Source organism: Talpa europaea (assembly GCF_964194135.1).
Source record: "Talpa europaea genome assembly, chromosome: 14".
Lineage (NCBI taxonomy): Eukaryota > Metazoa > Chordata > Mammalia > Eulipotyphla > Talpidae > Talpa > Talpa europaea.
The window spans coordinates 64992149-65017020 of record NC_140082.1 but is presented as its reverse complement, the minus strand read 5'-3'; the positions used below and the strand labels follow the sequence as shown (position 1 = coordinate 65017020).

Sequence of the window (24872 nt, the reverse complement as noted above, 5' to 3'; positions counted from 1 at the left end):
TTTCCTTGAAATTTTGCTATGGCTCTCAATTACAAACAGCATAACTTACTCTTTCACATTTTTATAGAGACATAATTGGCATATAACTTCATATTAGTTTCAGGCATACAACATAATAATTTATGTATATATTGTGCAATGATCACCACAATAATTCTAGTTAACATCCAGCACCACATATAGTGACATTTTTTTCTCATTATGAGAACTTTTAAAAAATACTTTCTCAGCAGCTTTAAAATACACAATATAGTATTTTTGACTATGGTCATTTTGTTATACAATAAATCCAATTATACAATAAATCCCACTTACCTTGTAACTGGGGATTCCACATATAAGAGAAGAGAATTATTTAGTAATGCACTTTCTCTGCCTGGTGTACTTCACTTAACATAACATCCTCACCTCCATCAGTGCTGCTGAAAATGGCAGGGATTCCTTCTTTGTTTATGGCCTAATAATATTACACTGTATAATACTTGCTACATTTTTAATCCATTCACCCACTGATGGACACCTACTGGTTATTATAGATAATGCTACAAAGATTATAGAAGTTTTCTAGTTATTGATTATGTTTATTTCAAATTAAAGCCAGACGTGGAATTGCTGGACACTATATGGTAGTTCTACTTTAAATTTTTTGAGGAACCCTCACACTGTTTTGCACAGAGGTTGCATCAATTTACATTTCCACAGTGTACTTGGATTTCCCTTTATTTACATCTTTGCCAACCCTAAATTCTTGGCTCTTTAGTTAATATTCATTCTCACAGTTGTGAGGGGATATCCCATTGTGGTTTTGATTTGCATGTCCCTGATGATTAATGATGTTGAGCAGTTTTTAGGTACCTATTGTCTATCTGTGTGTCTTCTTTGGAAAAAAGTTCTATTTGGATACTCTTTTTCAATCAAATTGTTCATGGTTTTGTTATTGTGTTATATGAGATATTTTTATTTTTTGGATATTATTCTCTAATCATATATACAATTTCAAATATTTTCTTCCATTCACTAGGTTGCTTTTTCATTTTGTGATGGTTTCCTTGCTGCGTGGAAACCTTTCAGTATGATGTAGTTTCACTTGTTCATTTTTTCTTTTGTTGCTTTAGCTTTTAATGTCAAAAGTTAATGGTGAAGAAAAAATTTTAATGGTGACTAAGGTATGGGGAAAGTAAGCAACATGCAAAGATATCCCAAATGCCATCATCAGACTTCTCAGCAAAAAGTCTATAAGCTAGAAGAGAGTAGAATGACTTATTATTCAGAATTATCAAAATAGAAAATAAAAACTCAGGCAAGAATATTCTACACAGAGAGATCTAGGATCAGCATGGCTGCTAAGAAATGCTACATGTACATTTTCCCAAAAAAACAATTAATAGGGAGAAAAAGTGGCAGGTCCTTAAAAGAACTGGGATACATAAGATAAACTAGCGACACTGGCTAATGGCCCGAAGAGGAAAGTTGCAATAACAGAAGACAAGAAGATAGGAAGGCATCAGAATCCTGATACCATACACCCCAACCACGAAGCCGGCACACTCTGACCAACAGAAAAGAGAGAAAAACAAGAACTAGCTAGAGCTCAATCAGGATAGTGAGCAGAAAGGAACTACTGCAGGCACAAAGCCCTACAACCAGTAATGTGGGGAACTGTGGGGGAACAGTCAAGGAGGTGAGCTAGCAGCACTGGCACTGGGTAATCACAAACGTGGTGCTATTAGAGGAAGATAGGGACTGCGGAGAGACCCGCAAATGGCCAAAGGCCAGCCAGTAACCTTGTGTGGAAAAGCACGCGCATGCGCCCATGACCTAGGATTATAGGGAGACACATAGGAGCATCTCTGAGGTGAATGACCCTCGCTGGATAATCAAAAACCAGGCACTCAGGCATTGGTTTGAGGTGCAAAAGGCACCATATCTGCAGGCACTGAACTGAGCTACCGCCCACACTCCGAATATGAGGGCTTTGGAACTGAGAACTGGGGCACGAAATTTGGGACATGGGATCCCCATAATGGTGGGCCATAGGGCAGACACAGTACCCTACACCATTGAGGGACTCCACTCACCCCACACCCCCACCCCACCCCCCACTCCCCAGAGACCTACGGGGAAAAAAGCACAATTTTGGAAGGATACGAGGAAAGATATCTCACCAAAAGACAGATCAATGAGACAAAAAATGAATAAAGACACTAGAGCCCTAAATAAAGACATACAACTGATGGGCTTAACAGACATCTATAGGACACTGCACACACACAAAAAAACCCAGTACACCTTTTTCTCAAGCATGCATGGATCATTCTCCAGAATCGATGACATACTTAGCTACAAGACAAACATCAACATATAAATTAAGATCAAAATCATTCTAAATATCTTCTCTGATCATAAAGGCATCAAACTAGATATAAATCATGAAAAGAAAACAAGAAACCCTCCCACTACTGGAAGACCACTGGACTAATGAAGAGATCAAACAAGAAATTAAAAAATACTTTGAGTCGAACGACAAGGAGAACACCAATTTCCAGAATGTATGGGATGCAGCAAAAGCAGTAATAAGAGAAAAATATATAGCATTACAGGCTCACATCAAGAAACAAGAAAAAACTCAAAGAAACACCCTAATCTCTCATCTCAAAGAACTAGAAAAAGAACAACCAAAAAAAAAAAAATTAAAACCAGTAGAAGAAAGGGACTAATAAAAATCAGAGCAGAAATAAATGAAATAGAAATTTAGAAAACAATCCAAAAGATCAATGAAACCAGAAGTTGATTCTTCAAAAAAATAAACAAACTTCTAGCTAGGCTCACAGAGAAAAAAAATGGGAGAAAACACATAAAAATAGGATTATAAATGAAAGAGGAGAAATCACAACAGACTCCATTGAAATCAAAAGAATAATCGGAGATTATTATGAACACTTATATGCAAAAAATTTCAACAATCTATAAGAGATGGACAAATTCCTAGAATGACATAATCATCCAAAGATAAAGAAGAAATAGGAGACCTAAACAGACCAATTACAGGAAGCAAAATTAAAGCAGGAATCAAAACACTCCCAAAAACAAAAGCCCAGGCCAAGACAGCTTTACAAATGTATTCTGTGAAATGTTCAGAAATGAATTAGTGTCCATCCTACACAAACGCTTTCAAAAAATTGAAAAAGAAGGAATACTACCAAATATGTTCTACAAAGCCAACATTACACTAATACCAAAACAAAACAAAGACAACACAAAAAAGAAAATTACAGGCCAATCTCCCTAATGAACACTGATGCAAAAATCCTCAACAAAATCCTTGCCAACAGAATCCAACAATGCATCAAAGGGATAATATACCACAATCAAGTGGGATTTATTCCAGGGGCACAAGGATGATTCAACATACAAAAATTGATCAGTATAATCCAACACTTTGACAAAAAGAAAAATAAAAGCAATATGATCATATCAATAGATGCTGAGAAATATTCAACAAAGTCCAACATCCATTTATGATGAAGGCCCTTGAAATTCTTGGGATAAAAGGAATATACATTAACATGATAAAAGCAATATATGACAAACCCCAAGCCAATATTATTCTCAATGGCAAAAAGCTGAAGGCCTTTCCTTTAAGATCAGGAACAAGACAAAGATGTCCTAGAGAGGACCACTGCTCTTCAATATTATATTGGAGGTCCTAGCCAGAGCAATAAGACAAGAGAAAGACATACAAGAATCCAAATAGGGAAAGAAGAAGTAAAACTACTCCCTATTTGCAGATGATATGATAATATATAAAGAGTACCCTAAAAACTCCGCAGAAAAACTAATCAACTAATCAACCAGTTTAGAAGTAGCAGGATACAAAATCAACACACAAAAATCAGTAGCCTTCCTATACACAATCAGTCAATCTGAAGAAGAAATCAAGAAACCCATCCCCTTTATAATGGAAACCCCCCCCAAAAAATCAAATACTTGGGTATAAACTTAACAAAAGAGGTGAAGGACCTATACAAAGAAAATTATAAAACACTGTTAAAAGAAATAGAAGAGACAAAGAAATGGAAAGACATCCCCTGCTCATGGATTGAAAGAATTAATATTGTTAAAATGGCCATCCTCCCAAAAGCAATTTACAGATTTAATATTATTCCAATAAAAATCTCAACATTCTTCAAAGAAATAAAACAAATACTGATGAAATTCAAATGGAACCACAAAAAACTATGACTAGTCAAAACCCTACTGATGGAAACCAAGGAGAATGGAGATATCACACTTGCAAACTTCACACTATACTTCAAAGCCTTAATAGTTAAAACAGTATGGTATTGAAACAAAAACAGACACACAGGCCAATGGAACCAAATAGAAAGCCCAGAAATAGAGCCACACATAAATGGGGAACTAATCTTTGATAAAGGAGCAAAGAATATGCAATGGAACAAGGACAGTTTGTTTAATAAATGGTGTTGGGAAAACTGGACTGCTACTTGCAAAAGAGTGAAACTAGACTGCTACCCCACGCCTTGCACAAAATCCAACTTAAAATGGATAAAAGACTCGAATGTAGCACCTAAAACCAAAAATTATATAGAAGAAAATACAGTCAAAACACTACATGATAAACATCTCAGTAACATCTTTAAAGATACATTCCCCAAAGCAAAGAAAGTGAGAAAAAGATAAACAACTGTGATTACATCAAACTAAATCACTTCTCTATAGCAAGAGAGACACTAACCAAAACAAAGAGACGCCCTATTAATTGGTAGAAAAATCTTTGCACTCTATACAACTGATAAAGGACTGATCACAAAGATGTACAAAGAACTCACAGGACTTAACAAAAGCAAAGTAAACAATCCAGTCAAGAAATGGGCAGAAGAATTTAAAAGACACTTGTCCAAATGGAAATGCAAATGGCCAACAGGCATATGAAAACATGTTCAACATCACTTTTAATCAGGGAAATGCAAATCAAAACCACAACGAGATACCACCTTACACCAGTAAGAATGGCACATATCAAAAAAACTAGCAACAACAAATGTTGACAAGGATGCCAGATAAAAATTTGAACTCAGCTAAAAGATGATAATGATTGCCAAAGAGAATAGGGGAAAAGGTGAAGGTGTTGGAGGAGGAAGGCAGATGGGGTATAGGACTGGGTGGTTTGGTACAGGGAAAAATAATTCACAATTTTATACCATTAACAACTTTCATCGATAAAACACCTCAGAAATTCAAGGGAAAAAATGAAACTCCTTATTACTCAGTTATCCCACTTCTAGGTATTTACCCGAAAAGTGCAAAAAGCTAATTCCAAGAAACATACACTCCCATATTCATTAAAGTGTTACTGTATTACAATAACCAAGAACTGTGAACAATTTAAGTGATTTAATTGGTGAATGGATAAAGAGGATGTGGTCTAAATACACAGTGGAATATTATTCAGCTGTATAAAATGAGATAAAATCCTGCCATTTACAACAGCATAGATGGACCTAGAAGATATTATGCCTAGTGAAATAAGCCATACAAAGAAAGACAATGTATGATTTCACTTACATATGTCATTTTTTCTTTTGGAGTTTTTTTAATATATTGCTCCAATTTCTTCTCACCTGTAGTGTTTCTTCAGAGAAGTCTGATGTCAGTCTAATTTTTTTTCCTTTATAGGTTATCTGTTTCTTCCCCTTCATCAGCTTCATTATTTTTTTCTTCGTCTTGGATTCTGGAAGCTCTATTGTTATGTCTACCTGTAGTTTTCCTTTCATTATGATATTTTACCATCTTTCAAGCTTCCTGTATGTCTATTTTCATTTTCTTCTTTAAAGTTGGGGAGTTCTCTTCAATGATTCCTTGACTAGTTTTTCAGTTCCCTTATTTTTCTTTTCCTCCTAGGATTTTTGTTATTCTTGTATTTCCTGGTTTTGACACTGTGCTAGAATTATTAAACTCCTGTTCTTGGGGAAAACTGACTCATTTCATATGAGTCAAACTGTTTTAAAACAAAATAGTAAAAAAATTAATAAAAGTTTCTTCAAAATATTCTCACAGTACTATGAATAATATCCAATCTATTTTCCAAGACCTGTTCTGCTTCATATGCTATGACTCCTGCCAATCTTTTCTCTAACCTTTCCCAGCACTGGTCTTCTTCTACTACACTGTAGTCATTATCTTGTTTTTCAGATCTGTAATCTTAACAACTCCCTTCTCATATCAGGTCTTCTGTAACTTGCTAATTTTGCTTGGGATTCTCTTCTCACTGCTGTCTTGTGAACAAACTACATTCTCTTGGTGAAAATTTTTGTTATTAATTCAACGAACATTTATAAATTCAATTTGAGAGGCAAAACCTCAACACATTAATATGTTTTAGACATATTAGATTGAAGTGCTTGTAAGACAACCAAAGTATAGGTTAAGAATCTAATTAGATACAAGAATCTCAAACTATATACAAAATTTTGTATCTGGGAACTAAATTTTCAATAGGGTAGTGTAAGGAAAATGAGTTAAAATCAGGCTACGTTTTGCCTTCCACACAACAGCCAGCCCATACCTTGAAATTCTGTTTTCCACCATTGGGACATCTAGTATTTGCAACAATGTATCAGTTGTGTGACTATGGACACTTAACAATGCAAAGGGGGCTGGGCAGTTGAGTTGCTGTTCTGGCTCTCTTGGTGGTGGAGTCTTTCTCTTGCTTTGTATGCTTGCCTGTGTATATTGTCCCATTTCAGCAAGAAAGACCTGCAAAATACATTGAAGGCTCCAAATTCTCTTTTCCTATGCAAGAACTAACAATAAACCTACCAGGACTGGCATGGTTGCACATCAGGTAGTATTAACTAAAATGATAATTTCCTCAATGGAAAATCATGCTATCATTAAATATGATGTTTATATGGACTTCATGTTATATATCATGAATTCAGAAGAATAATCTACATTTGGAAAATACACTAACTCTGCTTATATATTTTTTATGAGCTTTTTATTTATATATTTTACATCATGTATTCCCCCTAAAATTCCCACCACCAGTTCACCCGTAAACCATCACCATAGTCCCTTGTGCTATCCCCACCCTTGTTTTGATCCTTTTCTTCCCCCTCCCTCGCAGAATGTCTCTTATTTGTGGTTGCTTGCTAGTTTTATTGTTTATTATTATTATTGTTTTTTTTCCTAATCCCTTATTTGGTTCCCCTATATTCCTACTAGAAGTGAAATAATTTGATATTTTTCTTTTTCCTTCTGGCTTATTTCACTGAGCATGATCCCTTCAAGTTTTGTCCATGTTGCTGTGAATGGCATGAGTTTATCTTTTTTGATTGCTGAATAGTATTTATTCCATTGTATATATATATACCACAACTTCTTGTCCAGTCATCTATTTTGGGGCATTTGGGTTGTTTCCATATCTTACCTATTATTAATAGTGCTGCAATAAACATAGGGGTGCAGGTATCTTTTTGAATTAATGTTTTTGTGTCCTTTGGACAGATTTCTAGGAGTGGAATTACTGGATCATATGGTAGCTCTATTTTTAGTAGTCTGAGGAACCTCCACAGAGTCTATAGTGGTTGGACCAGTTTGCACTCCCACCAGAAGTAGAGGAGAGTTCCCTTTTTACCATATCCTCTCCAGCATTTGTTGTTGCCTGCTTTTTTAATGTGTGCCATTCTCAGTGGTATAAGGTGGTATCTCATTGTGGTTTTGATTTGCATTACCCTGATTAAAAGTGATGTTGAACATTTTTTCATATACCTGTTGACCATTTGCATTTCCTCTTTGAGCATGTGTCTTTTTAGTGACTGCCAATTTTTTGACTGAATTGTTTACTTTGTTTTTGTTGAGTTGTGTGAGCTCTTTGTAGATTTTTGTGATCAGTCCCTTATCAGTTGTATGGACTGCAAAGATTTTTCTCCCAGCTAATAGGGTGTCTCTTTGTTTTGGTTAGTGTCTCTTGTTATAGAGAAGCTATTTATTTTCATGTAATCCAGTTTATCTTTTTCTTCACTTTCTTTGCTTTCAGGGATGTGTCTTTAAAGATGTTACTGAGATGTATATAATGTAGTGTTTAGCCTATATTTCCTTCTATATATTTTATGGTTTTAGGTGTTACATTCAGGTGTTTTTTTTTTTTAATCGACTTTGATTTGGATTCTGTGCATGGTGTGAGATAGCAGTCTAGCTTCATTCTTTTGCAAGTAGCAGTCCAGTTCTCCCAACAACATTTATTGAACAAACTGTCCTAGTTCCATTGCTTTCTTTGCTCCTTTGTCAAAGATTAGTTGCCCATAAATATGTGGCTTTATTTCTGGGCTTTGTATTCGGTTCCATTGGTCCGTGTGTCTGTTTTTGTTCCAGTAGCACACACTGTCTTAATTTTTATGGCTTCATAGTACAATTTGAGTCCTGGGAGTGTAATACTATCATTTTTTTTTTCATCAGGGCTAGTTTGGCTATTTGGGGGTCTTTTGTAATTTCATTAATGTTTGTTTTATTTATTTGAAGAATGCCATTGGAATCTTGATTGAGATTGAATCTCTCTATTGCTTTGAGTAAGATGGTCATTTTAACAATGTTAATTTTTCCAATCCATGAACAGGGTATAACTTTACTTTTTTTTTGTCTCTTCTATTTTTTTTAACACATCTTATAGTTTTCATTGTATAGGTCCTTTGCCTCCTTTGTTAAGTTTACTCCTAGGCATTTTAGTCTTTTTGATGAAATTGTAAATGTCTTCTTGCTCTTTCTCATCTAGCTCATTGTGTTCATACAGAAACACAACTAATTTCTGTGAATTGATATATTAAAGTGTTACTTTATTTATTTATCATTTCAGTTTGTTTTTAGTGGATTATTTGGTATATCCTATGTATTAATATATCATTAATTCACCTACAAATAGTGTCAGTTTTACTTCTTCTTACCCAATTTGGAATGCTTTTATATCTTTCTCTTTCCCAATTACTCTACTACAAGTTTCAATACTGTGTTGAATAGTAGTGGTGAATGTGTACATCCTTGTTTTGAACCACATCTTAGAGGAAAAGTTTTCAGTTTTTCACCAGTAAGCATGATTTTAGTTGTATGATGTTGGTTTTCATTATGTTCAGGTATGTTTTATCCATTACTAACTTTTCTATCCAAACAGCCACTGTCTGCTTTTGATTGGTGAGTTCACTCCATTGACATTTAGGGTGATATTATTACTACTGCCATCTTGTCTTTATTTTCTTGGTCTTAGCTATTTTCTTGTGCAGTTTTATGGATTTTCTTTGTTTTAATTTAGATAGGAATTCTCCTTCCAAAATTTCTTGTAGGGGAGGTCTAGTGTGGGCAAAGTCCTTTAGTTCTGTTTGTCTCTGAAGGCCTTTATTTCTCCCCCATGTAGAAGTAGAGTCTTGCAGGATTTGGATGGCAATTTTTAATCATTAAGAATTTTGAATACAACATTCCATTCTTTCCTCATCTGTAGGGTTTCCTCAGAGAAGTCTGATGTCAACCTGATGGGAGTTCCTTTATAGTTTATATCTTCACCCTAAACACTTTCAGTATTCTTTGCTAGTCTTGAACACTTGGTAGATTCACAACTATGTGTTTCTGTTTAGGTCTCATTACATTTAGATAGACAGATTTTCTTTTAGCTTCATGGATTTGTATGTTTATCCCCTTCCCCATGTTTGGAAATTTATCCTTTGTATTATTTAAAGTAAGCTCTTTGTTCCCTTTATTTCTTTTCCCTTTTTGGGACACACATTATCTTTATGTTGCCTTTCCTAATGGAGTTGGATAGATCTAGAAGTGTGTCTCAATTTTACTTCTTTATATTTTTCTTTCTTCTTCCACTTGGGTCCTTTGTGCAATATGATCTTCAAGGTCACAGATTTAACTCTCCATTTTGTCTAGTCTGATTCCATAGCTTACTGCAGAATTTTTATCTCTCTATTGGTCATTTTTGCATCCTTTTTTTTAAATAATAAATTTTATATTTATATTCCCCATACATTTGCACCCCCCATTCTGACCCCAATCCCTCCCCTCCCGCCCCCCACTCCCCAAAAACTGTCTCTGGTTCATAGTTTTTTATTGATTTTGATTTTCACTTTCTTATAGTTATTCATTTTCCTGGTCCCTTATTTAAGTTTTCTAGATTCCTGCTATGAGTGAGACCATCCGGTATTTTTCTTTTTCTTTTTGGCTTATTTCGCTGAGCATGATCCCTTCCAGCACCATCCATGTGGCTCAAATTGCATGTGTTTATCTTTTTTGAATGCTGAGTAATATTCCATGATATATATGTACCACATCTTCTTGATCCAGTCATCTATTTTTGGGCATTTGGGTTGTTTCCAAAGCTTAATTATTGTAAATAGTGCTGCTATAAACATAGGGGTGCAGGTGCTCTTTGGAATTGATGTTTCTGTGTCCTTTGGGTAAATACCTAGGAGTGGAATTGCTGGATCCTATGGAAGCTCTATGTTTAGTAGGTCCAGAAATCTCCACATAGCTCTCCATAGTGGTTGGGCTAGTTTGCACTCTCACCAACAGTGCAGGAGAGTTCCTTTTTCTCCACAACCTCACCAACATTTGTTGTTACTAGATTTTTTAATATGTGCAATTCTCACTGGTGTAAGATGGCATCTCATGGTAGTTTTGATTTGCATTTCCCTGATTACAAGTGACGTTGAGCATTTTTTCATATGCCTGTTGGCCATTTGCATTTCCTCTTCAGAGAAGTTTCTTTTTAGCTCTTCTGCCCATTTTTTGACTGGATTATTTTCTTTGTTGTTGTTGAGTCTCATCAGCTCTTTGCAGATTTTTGTGATCAGTCCTTTATCATTAGTGTTGTGTGCAAAAATGTTCTCCCAGTCAGTGGGGTTTCTCTTTGTTTTTGTTATTGTCTCTTTTGCTGTGCCCAAGCTCTTTAATTTGATGTAGTCTGAGCTGTTTATCTTTGCCTTCCCTATCACTGCTTTGGGTGATGTGTCTGTAAAGATGTCATTCATGTGAATATCATGTAGTGTTTTGCCTATATTTCCTTCTATGTATTTTATGGTTTCAGGTCTTATGTCTAGTTCTTTAATCCATTTTGAGTTGATTTTTGTGTATGGTGTGAATTAGTGATCAAGCTTCATTCTTTTGCATGTAGCGACCCGGTTTTCCCAGCACCATTTATTGAACAAACTTTCTTTGCTCCAATGCATAGTCTTTGCTCCTTTGTCAAAGATTAGTTGACCATAAATCTGTGGGTTTATTTCTGGATTTTCTATTTGATTCCATTGGTCTGTGTGTCTGTTCTTGTTCCAATACCATGCAGGTTTGATGATTATGGCTTTGTAGTATAGTTTGAAGTCTGGAAGTGTGATGCCTCCATTCCCTTCTTTTTTTTTTTCAGGAGAGCTTTGGCTATTCGGGGTTTTTGGTGATTCCATATGAATTTCATCAATAATTCTTCTATTTCTTTGAAGAATGACATTGAAATTTTGATTGGAATAGCATTGAATCTGTATATTGCTTTTGGTAGGATGGCCATTTTAATAATGTTTATTCTTCAAATCCATGAGCAGGGGATGTCTTTCCATTTCTTTGTGTCTTCTTCTATTTCTTTTAACAGTGTTTTATAGTTTTCTTTGTATAGGTCCTTTACCTCTTTTGTTAGATTTATTCCCATATATTTGATTTTTTTTTGTTTTGATAATAAAAGGGATAGTTTTTTTTATTTCTTCTTCTTCAGATTTATTGTTTGTGTATAGGAAGGCTACTGACTTTTGTGTGTTGATTTTGTATCCTGCCACTTTACTGAACTGATTGATGAGTTGAATTAGTTTTTCTGTGGAGTTTTTGGGGTTCTCTATGTATATTATCATATCATCTGCAAATAGTGATAGTTTGACTTCTTCTTTTCCTATTTGGATTCCTTGGATGTCTTTCTCTTGTCTTATTGCTCTGGCTAGGACTTCCAGTATTATATTGAAAAGCAGTGGTGAGAGTGGACATCCTTGTCTTGTTCCAGATCTTTATGGGAAATGCTTTCAGCTTTTCACCATTGAGAATGATACTGGCTGTTGGCTTGTCATAGATGGCCTTTATGATGTTGAGGTATGTTCCTTGTATCCCAAGAATTTCAAGGGCTTTTATCATGAACGGGTGTTGCACTTTGTCGAAAGCTTTCTCAGCATCTATTGATATTATCATATGGTTTTTATATTTCTTTTTGTTGATGTGTTGGATAACGTTGATTGATTTTCGGATGTTGAACCATCCTTGTGTCCCTGGAATGAATCCTACTTGGTCGTGGTGAATTATCTTACGGATACATTGTTGGATTCTGATAGCTAAAATTTTATTGAGGATTTTTGCATCAGTGTTCATTAGGGAGATTGGCCTGTAGTTTTCCTTTTGCGTGTTGTCCTTGTTCGGTTTTGGTATTAGTGTAATGTTGGCTTCATAGAACTTGTTTGGTATTGTCCCTTCCTTCTCAATTTTTTGGAAGAGTTTGTGAAGGATAGGCACTAATTCGTCTCTGAATCTTTGGTAGAATTCATTTGTAAATCGTCAGCTCCTGGGCTTTTGTTTTTGGGGAGGTTTTTGATTACCATTTCAATATTGCTGCTTGTAATTGGTGTGTTTAGGTGTTCTATTTCTTCTTTATCTAGCTTTGGGTGATTGTAGAGTTGTAGGAATTTGTCCATCTCCTTCAGATTATTGAACTTGTTTCCATATAACTGTTCATAGTAGTTACTGATTATTCTTTTGATTTCTGCTGTGTCTGTTGTGATTTCTCCCCTTTCATTTATGATCCTATTTATTTGTGCTTTCTCCCTTTTTTCCTTTGTGAGCCTGGCTAGGGGTTTGTCTATTTTATTGATTTTTTCGAAGAACCAGCTCTTGGTTTCATTGATCTTTTGGATTGTTTTTTTAGTTTCGATTTCATTTATTTCTGCTTTGGTTTTTATTATTTCTTTTCTTCTACTGGTTTTGGTTTTTTTTTTGTTGTTCTTTTTCTAGATCTTTGAGCTTCAAGATTAGGTTGTTTCTTTGAGTTCTTTCTTGTCCTGATGTGAGCATCGATTGCTATATATTTTCCTCTTATTACTGCTTTTGCTGCATCCCATACATTTAGGAAATTGGTGTCCTCCTTGTCATTCAATTCAAAGAATTTTTTAATTTCTTCTTTTATCTCCTCGTTAGTCCAGTGGACTTTCAGTAGTGTGGGTTTCAATCTCCACGAGGTAGGAGAGTAACTTGCCTTCTTTTTATGGTTTATTTCTAGTTTGATGCCTTCATGGTCAGAAAAGATGGTTGGTATGATTTCAATCTTGATGTATCTGTTGATGTTTGTTTTGTGCCCCAGTATATGATCGATCCTAGAGAATGATCCATGTGCGCTTGAGAAAAATGTGTACTCCGTTTTTTTGGGGTTTAATGTTCTATATATGTCTGTTAAGCCCAAGCACTCTAGATCCTTATTTAGAGCTTTAGTGTCTTTACTTATTTTTTGTCTTGTTGATCTATCCATTGTTGATAGTGGTGTGTTGAAGTCTCCCACTACGTATGTGTTTTCTCTGATGTCTGTTTTCAGAGATGCCAATAGTTGTCTGATATATTTTGGTGCTCCTTCGTTTGGTGAATATATGTTAATGAGTGTTATTTCTTCTTGCAGTATTGTCCCCTTGATCATAATGTAATGACCACTGGGGTCTCCTTTTATCTTTTTAAGTTTGAAATCTGTTTTATCTGATATGAGTATAGCTGTCCCTGCCTTCTTCTTTGGTCCATTTGCTTGTAGGATTGTTTTCCATCCTTTAACTTTGAGTCTATTTTTATCTTTTGCAGCTAAATGTGTTTCCTGGAGACAGCAAAAGGTTAGGTTTTGTTTCTTAATCCAGCCTGCAACTCTGTGTCTTTTTATTGAAGAGTTTAGTCCATTTACATTTAGAGTTAGTATTGATATGTTAGCATCTGTATTTGCCATTGTGTTTGTCTTTCCTTTGATTTTATTTATTTATTCTTTTAATAACTTTCTTTGGCCTTCTTTTGTTGTTATTCGTCCCTCTGAGGTTCTGGCTTTAGGACTCCTTGTAGTATTTTTTGGAGTGGGGGTTTAGTCGTAATGAAATTCCAGAGTTTCTGTTTGTCTGGGAAGGTCCTTATTCTTTCTTCAAAGAGGAAGGAGAGCTTTGTGGGATAGAGTATTCTTGGTTGGCATCTGTTTTCTTGGAGTCTGTTGACTATGTCCCTCCACTCTCTCCTTGCCCGTAGTGTTTCTTCAGAGAAATCTGATGTCAGTCTGATTGGTTTCCCTTTGAATGTTATCTGTTTCTTCCCTCTTGTTAGTTTCATTATTTTTTCCTTGTCTTGGATTCTTGGGAGTTTTACTATTATGTGTCTTGCTGTATTTTTCCTTTCGTCATGGAAGTTTGGTGTTCTTCTTGCTTCTTGTATATCAATTTTCAACTCCTTCTTCGCGTTTGGGAAGTTCTCTTCAATTATATCCATGAATATTTTCTCTGTTCCTACATCTCTCTCCTCTCCTTCTGGGATTCCTATAACTCTTATATTTCCTTTCCTCATGGAGTCAGATAGTTCCCAAAGTCTTTCTTCGGTCTTTTTTCTTCGTACTTCTCCTTCCTTTTCTGTTTTAGTTCTTTTTATTTCTGTGTCTTCAAGAGTACTTACTCGTTCTTCCATTTCATCTATTCTGCTTTCATGGCTTTTCCCAGAGTTCTTTAGTGTCTCCATTAATTCTTTGATCTCCTGCATTTCTTTTACTTCCCTCTTTAGGGACTCAATTTCATTCTTCTGGTCATTAATTATTTTCCCCTTATCATTGTTTTCCTTTATGACTTCTGTCAGTTTTTTAATCACAGCAATTTTAAATTTTCTATCTGGAAGGCTCAGAAGTTCTTCCAAGTTACTGTCGTTGCAATCTGGTAGATGGTTTTCTTTTTGTGGTGTGCTTTTTTGCTGAGGAATTGCTGGGTTGCATGTGGTTTTTCTACTCCCTACTGCCTGTTTTCTAATTTGCCGTATTCCTTGTGACACTGTGTTGCTGGTACTGGCCGGCATCTTGGGTGACCTTCCCAGCCCACCACTGGCTCCTCTGGGGAACTTCTGCTGGGTTCACAAGTCTCCAGCAAAGAAAGGCCCCTGCTGCAAAATGGCGATGCGCGAACGTGCTCCCCTGCACACCCCGTCTGCCCCAGTGGTGGGTGCTGCTACCCTCTGGGCTGGAACTGCAGGTTAGAAGGCGCCCGGCATGGGCAAGCCTCCCAGCTTACCTCTGTCTCCTCGGTGAGCCTTCTGCTGGGTTCACACAGTCTCCAGCAAAGAAAGGTCCCTGGTGCAAAATGATATTCAGCAATTGTAAAGACTTCTTTACAGTTGGTGATATATTTCTAGGAAATTTAACAGGAGCTCTATGGAGATAGGGCATAAATAATCTAGGGATTTATAAACTGAATTAGAATTTTTATATAGGAAAACCCCATAATGAAATACTTGCCTTTATTCTGAAATATCTGATTAGGGCTAATTCCAGTCAATTAACCTTCTTAAATCTCATGAGAAAAAGAGGAAGCACATAATATCTATCTATAGAGTATAAGAAAATATTTTCTTAAATGCTCCAGGTACCTTTTAAAATCTACCTTGAAAAAGCTTATTGTTTTGAAAGCAGGGTCATATTTTAAAAAAGTCATGGGGTAATTTTTAAAACTCCACTTCATAGTCATTAACATCAAAGCTAAGGTATATATTTAAATAAACAGTCTTGGTTCATTCAATAGTCCCAGTTCATTCAGGATTCGACTACACATAGTATTTTGATATTTTAGAAATTCTGTTGTGACTTATTTATATAATCCTTTCATTTTAATGGAGTGGGGAGAGGTTCTGGTGGAAAAAAATCTGAATCTTGAAATTGCAGTAAATTTATAAATGTAGATAGTATGTTAATTAAAATAATAAGTTAAATATATCACAGTGTAATTTCCAGAATAATTTTGGCTACAGAAAGAGTAAAAGGAGGATTTTTTTTTTTACAGTATTCCGTTCTATTGAGCAAGCTGTTGGCCTCTTTGGGACAAAAGCCTGTCATTCATACAATTCTGAGAAGAAAAGTTTATTTCCCAAATGAGAAAATGGATAATGGGTAATGAATTTTTAATTTCAAACATGGAGTTCCTCTTTAAAATTTAATGAAATATATATCAGAAACTTAAAGTAAAAGATTTTAGAACCCTGATGGAATTTTATAAAATACCTTTATGTTATTTCCAAATAACTACTTTTATGATTCACAAAAAAAGGTGTGATTATCAGTTATTTACTAACTTAAAAAATGCCACTCAGACTCCTGAGTTACAATTTCAAAATTTATTATGAATATTGTTATATAGTCCCTACTATATATGGCAACAATATTAATATAGTCCCCATCACGAATGACAAGACCTATCAATATGTCAAAATATATTCTCCTGACTGTAACAATGAGAGGCAGTAGTGTGATGTAATAATTACTGGCAGAACATACACATATACCACAAATTCCACCTGAGAAATGACTTATCTGTTAGTGGGTTATGTTGGTTTGCACAGTCTTTCTTAATATGTTGAGCACCTATGCATATGGCCGGTACTTATAACTAAATGATAAAATTTCTGTACTCAATGACCTTATAGCTAATGGGGAGATAAGTAAACAAATAAATGTTACAAGGGAGGTAAACCCAGGTGCAGTTAATTACATAGAGTACACCTAGTAAAACTTGCAGGAAAGGTAATTAGGGAGGAGTTTCCTATGAAGCAACAGTGGTATTATTAAAGAGAAATAAAAAATACTTAATTAGGTGGAGCATACCAAACAGAGGAGCAATATAAACAAGGATCTTCAACAACTTCTTAACTTGACAAAGCAAATAAAATTTAGGTGCTGCAGAGAAGTTCAATTTAAGGGCAAAGAGCATCATTTATTGCCATTGTTTGTAAATCAGAATCTGGAGCTCAGATTCTTGCTGATGTTATTAAACTTTAGGAAATATGGTAGTAAAAGAAATAGTATGTAAAAACCAAACTGAAAGCTTGTCTGATAGAGCAGACAGATAGGAAAGTTATAAGTCCCATTTGTTTCTTTTCTATTTTTAATATTTTACTGAGTTATAAATAATATACCATGCAATTTACCCCTTTGAAGTATACAATTCAATAGCTTTTAGTATATTAACAGAGTTGTATAACTATCAACACTAATTTTAGAGCATTTTTATAAATCCAAAAAGAAGCCTTATTCACTCTTCCCTCTATTCTTGACACTACTAATTTTCTGTCTTGATGGATTTGCCTGTTGTGGATACTTCACATCAAGAGAATCATACAATAAGGGATCTTTTGTGACTGCCATGTTTCCGTTAGCGTAGTACTTTCAAGCTTCATCCATGTGGTCATACGTGTCAGATTTAATTCTTTTTTATTGCAAAATATCTACTCAAACTCTTCCAAAAAATTGAAAGGAGGGAGTGCTTCCTAACTACATTTTATGAGGCCAACATAACACTCATACCAAAACCAGTAAAAATAGCACAAAAAAACGAACTGCAAGCCGATTTCTCTGATGAAAATAGATGCAAAAGTCCTGAACAAGACATTAGCAAAGCAAATTTAACAATGCATTAACAAAATCAAACACCATTGTGAGCCTCCTAGTGGACTCGGAGACCTGGGACACTGATCGCGAAGGACACACCTGATGGGGGACTGCTATGAGCAAGAAGCAGTGATTTTCTATTTTTCTCAGCATGGTTATATAGGAATTATGAACAAAAGACATCTGTGTTTTTTCACAAGTCAGAGAAAGCCAAAACAATCTTGCCTTGCAGGCCATGTACGTGAGCTCATACACATCTCGTATGTGAGCCCTTCGGCTGTGAGGCCTTGAGCTTATCAGACATGTCTGCCCTAGTGGGCCTCTGTTGCTTGGTAATGACTGAGGTGACTTCCAAGGACAAAGCAAGTTCAGGGCGTCCCTCCTGGGTGGTTTTTCGCTCTGATGTGCATGAGTTTTCTCAAGCTTTTCGGTCAGCCCTTTCCCTTGCCGTACTCAGGTCACCTCTCGATTATCCTTTTGCAACACACCATGACCAAGTGGGCTTTACTCCAGGGATTCAAGGGTGGTTCCATCACAAATCCATTAATGTGATTAATCAAATCAACAAAATGAGAGATAAAAATCATATGATCATCTCAGCTGATGCAGAAAAAATTTTTGATAAAATTCAGCATGACTTGTATGATAAAAACTTAATAAAGTGGATAAAGAAGAAAAATACCTAAAGATAATAGAGGCCATAAATGACAAACCTACAGCCAACATCAGACTAAATGGGGAAAACCTAAGACTTTTCCTCTAGGATCAGGAAAAAGACAAGGATGCACAATCTCACCACTATTAATTAACATAATATTGGAAATTCTGGACAGAGAAATTCGTCCAAAAAAAAAAAAAGTAGTAAGCAGACTAGAAAGGAAGAAATAAGAATTTTAGACTGAATTGTGTTATTTTTATATAGGAATTCCCATAAAAAAACTGTTCCTATAAGACAATAACCAAAACAAAGAGAAACCCCACCGACTAGGAGAAAATTTTTGCACACAACACTAATGATAAAGAACTGATCACAAAAATCTACAAAGAGCCGATGAGACTCAACAAAAACAAAGAAAATAATCCAGTCAAAAAATGGGCAGAAGAGCTAAAAAGAAACTTCTTCTCTTTGGAGAAGATTATTTTCTTTGTTTTTGTTGAGTCTCATCGGCTCTTTGTAGATTTTTGTGATCAGTTCTTTATCATTAGTGTTGTGTGCAAAAATTTTCTCCTAGTCGGTGGGGTTTCTCTTTGTTTTGGTTATTGTCTTATAGGAACAGTTTTTTTATGGGAATTCCTATATAAAAATAACACAATTCAGTCTAAAATTCTTATTTCTTCCTTTCTAGTCTGCTTACTACTTTTTTTTTTTTTGGACGAATTTCTCTGTCCAGAATTTCCAATATTATGTTAATTAATAGTGGTGAGATTGTGCATCCTTGTCTTTTTCCTGATCCTAGAGGAAAAGTCTTAGGTTTTCCCCATTTAGTCTGATGTTGGCTGTAGGTTTGTCACAACAAAGAAAATAATCCAGTCAAAAAATGGGCAGAAGAGCTTAAAAGAAACTTCTCTGAAGAGGAAATGCAAATGGCCAACAGGCATATGAAAAAATGTTCAACATCACTTGTCATCAGGGAAATGCAAATCAAAACTACCATGAGATACCATCTTACACCAGTGAGAATGGCACATATTAAAAAAACTAGCAACAACAAATGTTGGCGAGGGTGTGGAGAAAAAGGAACTCTTCTGCACTGTTGGTGGGAGTGCAAACTGGTCCAACCACTGTGGAAAGCTGTGTGGAGATTTCTGGACCTACTAAACATAGAGCTTCCATATGACCCAGCAATTCCACTCCTAGGTATTTACCCAAAGGACACAGAAACATCAATTCCAAAGAACACCTGCACCCCTATGTTTATAGCAGCACTGTTTACAATAGCTAAGCTTTGGAAACAACCCAAATGCCCAAAAATAGATGACTGGATCAAGAAGATGTGGTACATATATACCATGGAATATTACTCAGCATTCAAAAAAGATAAACACATGCAATTTGCTGCAACATGGATGGCACTGGAAGGGATCATGCTCAGCGAAATAAGCCAAAAAGAAAAAGAAAAATACCGGATGGTCTCACTCATAGCAGGAATCTAGAAAACTTAAATAAGGGACCAGGAAAATGAATAACTATAAGAAAGTGAAAATCAAAATCAACAAAAAACTATGAACCAGAGACACTTTTAGGGGGGCGGGGGCGGGAGGGGAGGGATTGGGGTCAGAATGGGGGGCTGCAATTGTATGGGGAATATAACAATAAAATTTATAAAAAAAAAAAAAAAAAAAAAAAAAGAAACTTCTCCAAAGAGGAAATGCAAATGGCCAACAGGCATATGAAAAAATGTTCAACATCACTTGTAATCAGGGAAATGCAAATCAACAGTACCATGAGATACCATCTTACACCAGTGAGAATGGCACATATTAAAAAAACTAGCAACAACAAATGTTGGCAAGGATGTGAAGAAAAAGGAACTCTCCTGCACTATTGGTGAGAGTGCAAACTGGTCCAACCACTATGGAGAGCTCTGTGGAGATTTCTTGACCTACTAAACATAGAGCTTCCATATGATCCAGCAATTCCACACCTAGGTATTTACCCAAAGGACACAGAAACATTAATTCCAAAGGGCACCTGCATGCCTATGTTTATAGCAGCACTATTTACAATAGCTAAGCTATAGAAACAACCCAAAAGCCCAAAAATAGATGAACTGGATCAAGAAGATGTGGTACATATATACAATGGAATATTACTCAGCAATCAAAAAAGATAAACATGCAGTTTGCAGCAACATGGATGGAGCTAGAAGGGGTAATGCTCAGTGAAATAAGTCAGAAAGAAAAAGAAAAATACCGGATGGTCTCACTCATAGAAGGAATTTAGAAAACCTAAATAAGAGACCAGGAAAAAGACTAATCAATACAGGACCTCCCTGATGGCGTAGTGGTTGAGCGCTGGGTTGTGAAGCTGCCCACAGCCTCTGCAGCACCAATTCGATCCCCGGCCGCCGGGCGAGGGTCCCACATGGTGCACAGACCTCTCCTGCTGCCCCCTGCTCCCCTCAGCAGTGTACTTCCATAGTCTGCCTATTCTGCTCTCTGCTCTGGCTCTGGTGAATTCTCTCATCCTCCCACGCTTCTAACTGTACCCAGTGCTTGTATAAATAAATAAATAAATCTTTAAAAAAAAAAAAAAGACTAATCAATACAAAGTAATCATCAAAATCAACAAGTAACTATAAACCAAAGACACATTATGGGGGGGGGATGGAGGGGTGGGAAGAGGAAGAACTAGAGTCAAAATAAGGGGGGTGCAATTGTATGGGGAATATAACCAAAATGAAAGTGCATACATTGTGCAAAGATGAAAAATGATGTAAGAATTATATAAAATAAAATATTAAAAAAAACAACTGTCCCTATATACAGATGACATAATATTATATGTATAAAACCATAAAGAAACCACCAAAATAATATTAGAAATAAATAAATAAGGTGAAGTGGCTGGGTTTAAAATCAATATGCAAAAATCTGTTGACTTTCTATATGCAAACAATGACCTAAGACAAATAGAGATAGGAGGAAGACAATACCATTCACAATCACAGCAAACACAATAAAATCCCTTGGAATAAATCTAAACAAGGAAGTAAAGGAACTGTATACTAAAAACTATTACACACTGATGAAAAAAGACACCACAAAGAATTGGAAAGACAATTTGTGTTCATGGATTGTAATAATATTGTCAAAATCCCTATTTTACCTAAAGCAATACACAGATTTAACTCAATCCCTATTAAGATTGAAATGACACTCTTCACAGAAAAAGAACAAAAAAAGTCACAAAGTTTGTATGGAATTGTAAAGGACCTCAAATAGCAAAACAATCCTGAGAAAAGAACAACATGAGGTATCATCATCATGACTTACAGCTATCTTAAAAAGTGGCAGTAATCAGGGACGGGAAGAGCACGGGTGAATTGGTGGTGGGAATTTCACAAGGACTAAACCTGACAGGAGAAAGCATACATTGTACAAAATGAAAAATGATGTAAAATATATATAAATAAAAAATTTATTAATTTTAAAAATGCAAAAAAAGTAACAGTAATCAAAGCAGTATGATATTGGACTATAAACAGGCGCACTAATCAATGGAATGGAATGGAAAGAGAAGAAATAACATCACATATATATTGATACCAAATTTATGACAAAAGAGACTAGATTATAAAATGGAGAAGGAAGTCTCTTTAATAAATCATGCAGAGAAACCTGGAAAGCCACATATAAAAGAATGAAACAAGAACAATATCTTACAAAATATACTAATAGCAATTCAAAATGGATAAAAAATTTGAATATAAGACCTGAAATCTAAAATACATGAAAGAAAAAAACATAGGTAGACTCTACCCACAACATGGTAGAATAGGCTGGGATCAAGCTATCTCCCAAAAACAACTCAAAAAAGGGCTGAAATGAGCTCCTAACAAAACCCAGATGCTCTGAACCAATTATAGGACAACACTTCTCCAAGATGACCAAGAGCCGAAAACCAGGCAAAGAAGAATGAGTCCATTCTTTGTAGGCATTTGGCTGCACCAAGAAGCCCATCCCACCAACCTGGCCACTGTCTTCCAGCCCAGACTGGGTCCCAGCCTGGACACACCAGTATCCCACCCTATGTCAGGAATCTGCAGAATTTTAGACTGAATTACATGATTCAGTCTTACTTCAAAAGACCAAGCACTAGCCACACCATTCAACCTGCCCATGACTCCAAATGGACTAGGCCATGACTGGAGCCTTAATTGCTGTGCCTTGCATTTGGGGACGCTCAGCTGTCCCCAGCTACACTAGGAAGTGCATCCCACTCAGCCTGCTGCACATGCCAGTGGACAGGGCCACAGCACGAGCCTTGTGGTGCGGGGCTCCATATCAGGGATCTTTGGATACTCCAAGCATTGTGGTGGGCAGAAGCCACAGGAACCCCTGGCCCCACCCAGCTCCCACAGCCATGAGTACAGTATTAAGATCCATTCTGTAGTGGCAGGAAGGGCACAGAGCAGGTTTCCTATGATTAGAGCAGACAGGTAAAGAAGAGTCTTGGAGCCCTCGGTGGCTTTCTCAGGCTTTTATTGAGCTTTTACATGTAGTGCAGCAACCAGGTACATGGCAGGCAAGGGATGCAGGGGAGCCAGGAGGCCAGCAGGGCTCCAAGCCCCCGGCAAGTCATCACCCTAGGCTTCTCTCTCTCTTCTGGCATTCTTTTTCCCCTTCTCTCTCCTGTTCTTTCTCCTGCCTCTGCTTCTTTTGGTGACTGTCTTAATACTACAGCTATGGCCCACAGAAGTAAACAACACAACTTCTAAAAATGTAACAAATGCAGGTGCCCACCATCAGGCATGCAATCCTAAGGGTGGGAGGGCAGAAAAGCCTGAAAATCACTTACCCTACACATTCACACTAATTAAGAGCACCTAGAAATCCCACCAGCCAGCAGAAGCTGTCTGGTTGGCGGGACCTGAGGGGGGAGAAGCAGGAGCACCCACTTCCATCTCCACCCACCACCCTTTGTGGCCCAAGCTTCAGGCAGATCAATACACACCTGGTAAGAGTGGACAGAAGTCATGCCCTCAGGGACCAGTGGCACCATGACCCTGTGCCTAGAACAAACATGAAAGCAGACAATGGGGAGAAAAAAATACAAATGATCAAGCAAGCCCTCCTGGGAACACTGTAACACCAAAGGAAAAACCCAGTGACACTGATATGGAAGAAATTCTCTGACAGATAAAGAATTCAGGATCATCTTAATTAAAAAACTAAAGCATAAAAGGATCAGAATGCCATGAGAAAATCAATGAACAGAAGGATGAGATAGAATCTTTAAATGAGAAAATAAAGAAACTGCAGATATTAAAAGATCAATGGAAGAATTTTTAAATTCTGGGAAAAGTCATGAAAATAAACTTTTGAAATGGAAGAATGAATCAGTACTCTTGAAGATACAGATACAGAAAGAGCCAACATAGAAAACGAAAGAGAGGAACAAAGTAAAAGAATGAAGAAACACTTCATGAATTATCTTACACCATGAGGAAAGGAAATATAAGAGCTATAGGAATCCCAGAAGGAGAAGAGAGAGACTAGGGAACTGACAAGCTATTCAAGGATATCAGTTGAAGAGAACTTCCCAAACTTGAAGAAGAAACTGAAAATAGACATACTGGGAGATAAAAGGCCACCAAACTACCATAAGGAAAAGAAAACTACAGCAAGACACATAATAGCAAAGCTTCCAGGAGTCCAAGACAAAGAAAAAAGAATGAAGCTGATAAAGGTAAAGAAAAAGATAACCTATAAAGGAAAACCAATCAGACTAATAGCAGACTTCTCTGACGAAACACTATGAGTGAGAGAATGGAGCAACATATTCAAAACACTCCAAGACAAAAAAATGCCAGCCAAGAACACTTTATCCTGCAAAGCTCTCCTTCCTTTATGAAGGAAAATAAGGACCTTCTCAGACAATATCTTCAGAAATGTATTACTACTAAACCCCACTCCAAGAAATATTATAAGGAGCCTTAAAATCTAAACCATTAGAGGATTGAACAATTATAACTGAACAAGGTGGTGAATAGAACCACAAAATGATCACCAAAATGGCATAACAGACTTCCATGTATCAATAATCGGCCTCAATATTAATGGACTAAACTTACCAATCAAAAAAACAAGCAACAACAAATGTTGGCGAGGATGCAGTGAAAAAGGAACTCTCCTACATTGCTGGTGGGAGTGCAAACTGGTCCAATCACTGTGGAAAGCTGTCTGGAGGTTCCTCAGTCTACTAAAAATGGAGCTACCATATGATCCAGCAATTCCACCACTAAGGATCTACCCAAAGGACACAAAAACATTGATTCAAAAGAGCACCTGTACACCCATGTTTATTGCAGCACTATTTACAATAGGTAAAACCTGGAAACAACCCAAATGCCCAAAAAAAGATGACTGGATCAAGAAGATGTGGTATATATACACGATGGAATATTATTCATCAATCAAAAAAGATAAACTCATGCCATTCGCAGCAACATGGATGGAGCTAGAA

The 24872-nt window shown here is 36.3% G+C and overlaps 1 protein-coding gene across 1 annotated transcript in view; it reads left to right on the top strand.

The window, feature by feature from the left end:
* CATSPERE (catsper channel auxiliary subunit epsilon) overlaps positions 1-24872 on the top strand; it is a gene marked incomplete at both ends in the record, with an annotated part of 196717 nt that overhangs the window by 50279 nt on the left and 121566 nt on the right. The window contains 2 exons of the mRNA XM_084254054.1: positions 1116-1166; positions 16083-16189. Coding sequence (XP_084110180.1) covers positions 1116-1166; positions 16083-16189 — 158 coding nt within the window. The remainder of the gene's footprint in view (positions 1-1115; positions 1167-16082; positions 16190-24872) is intronic.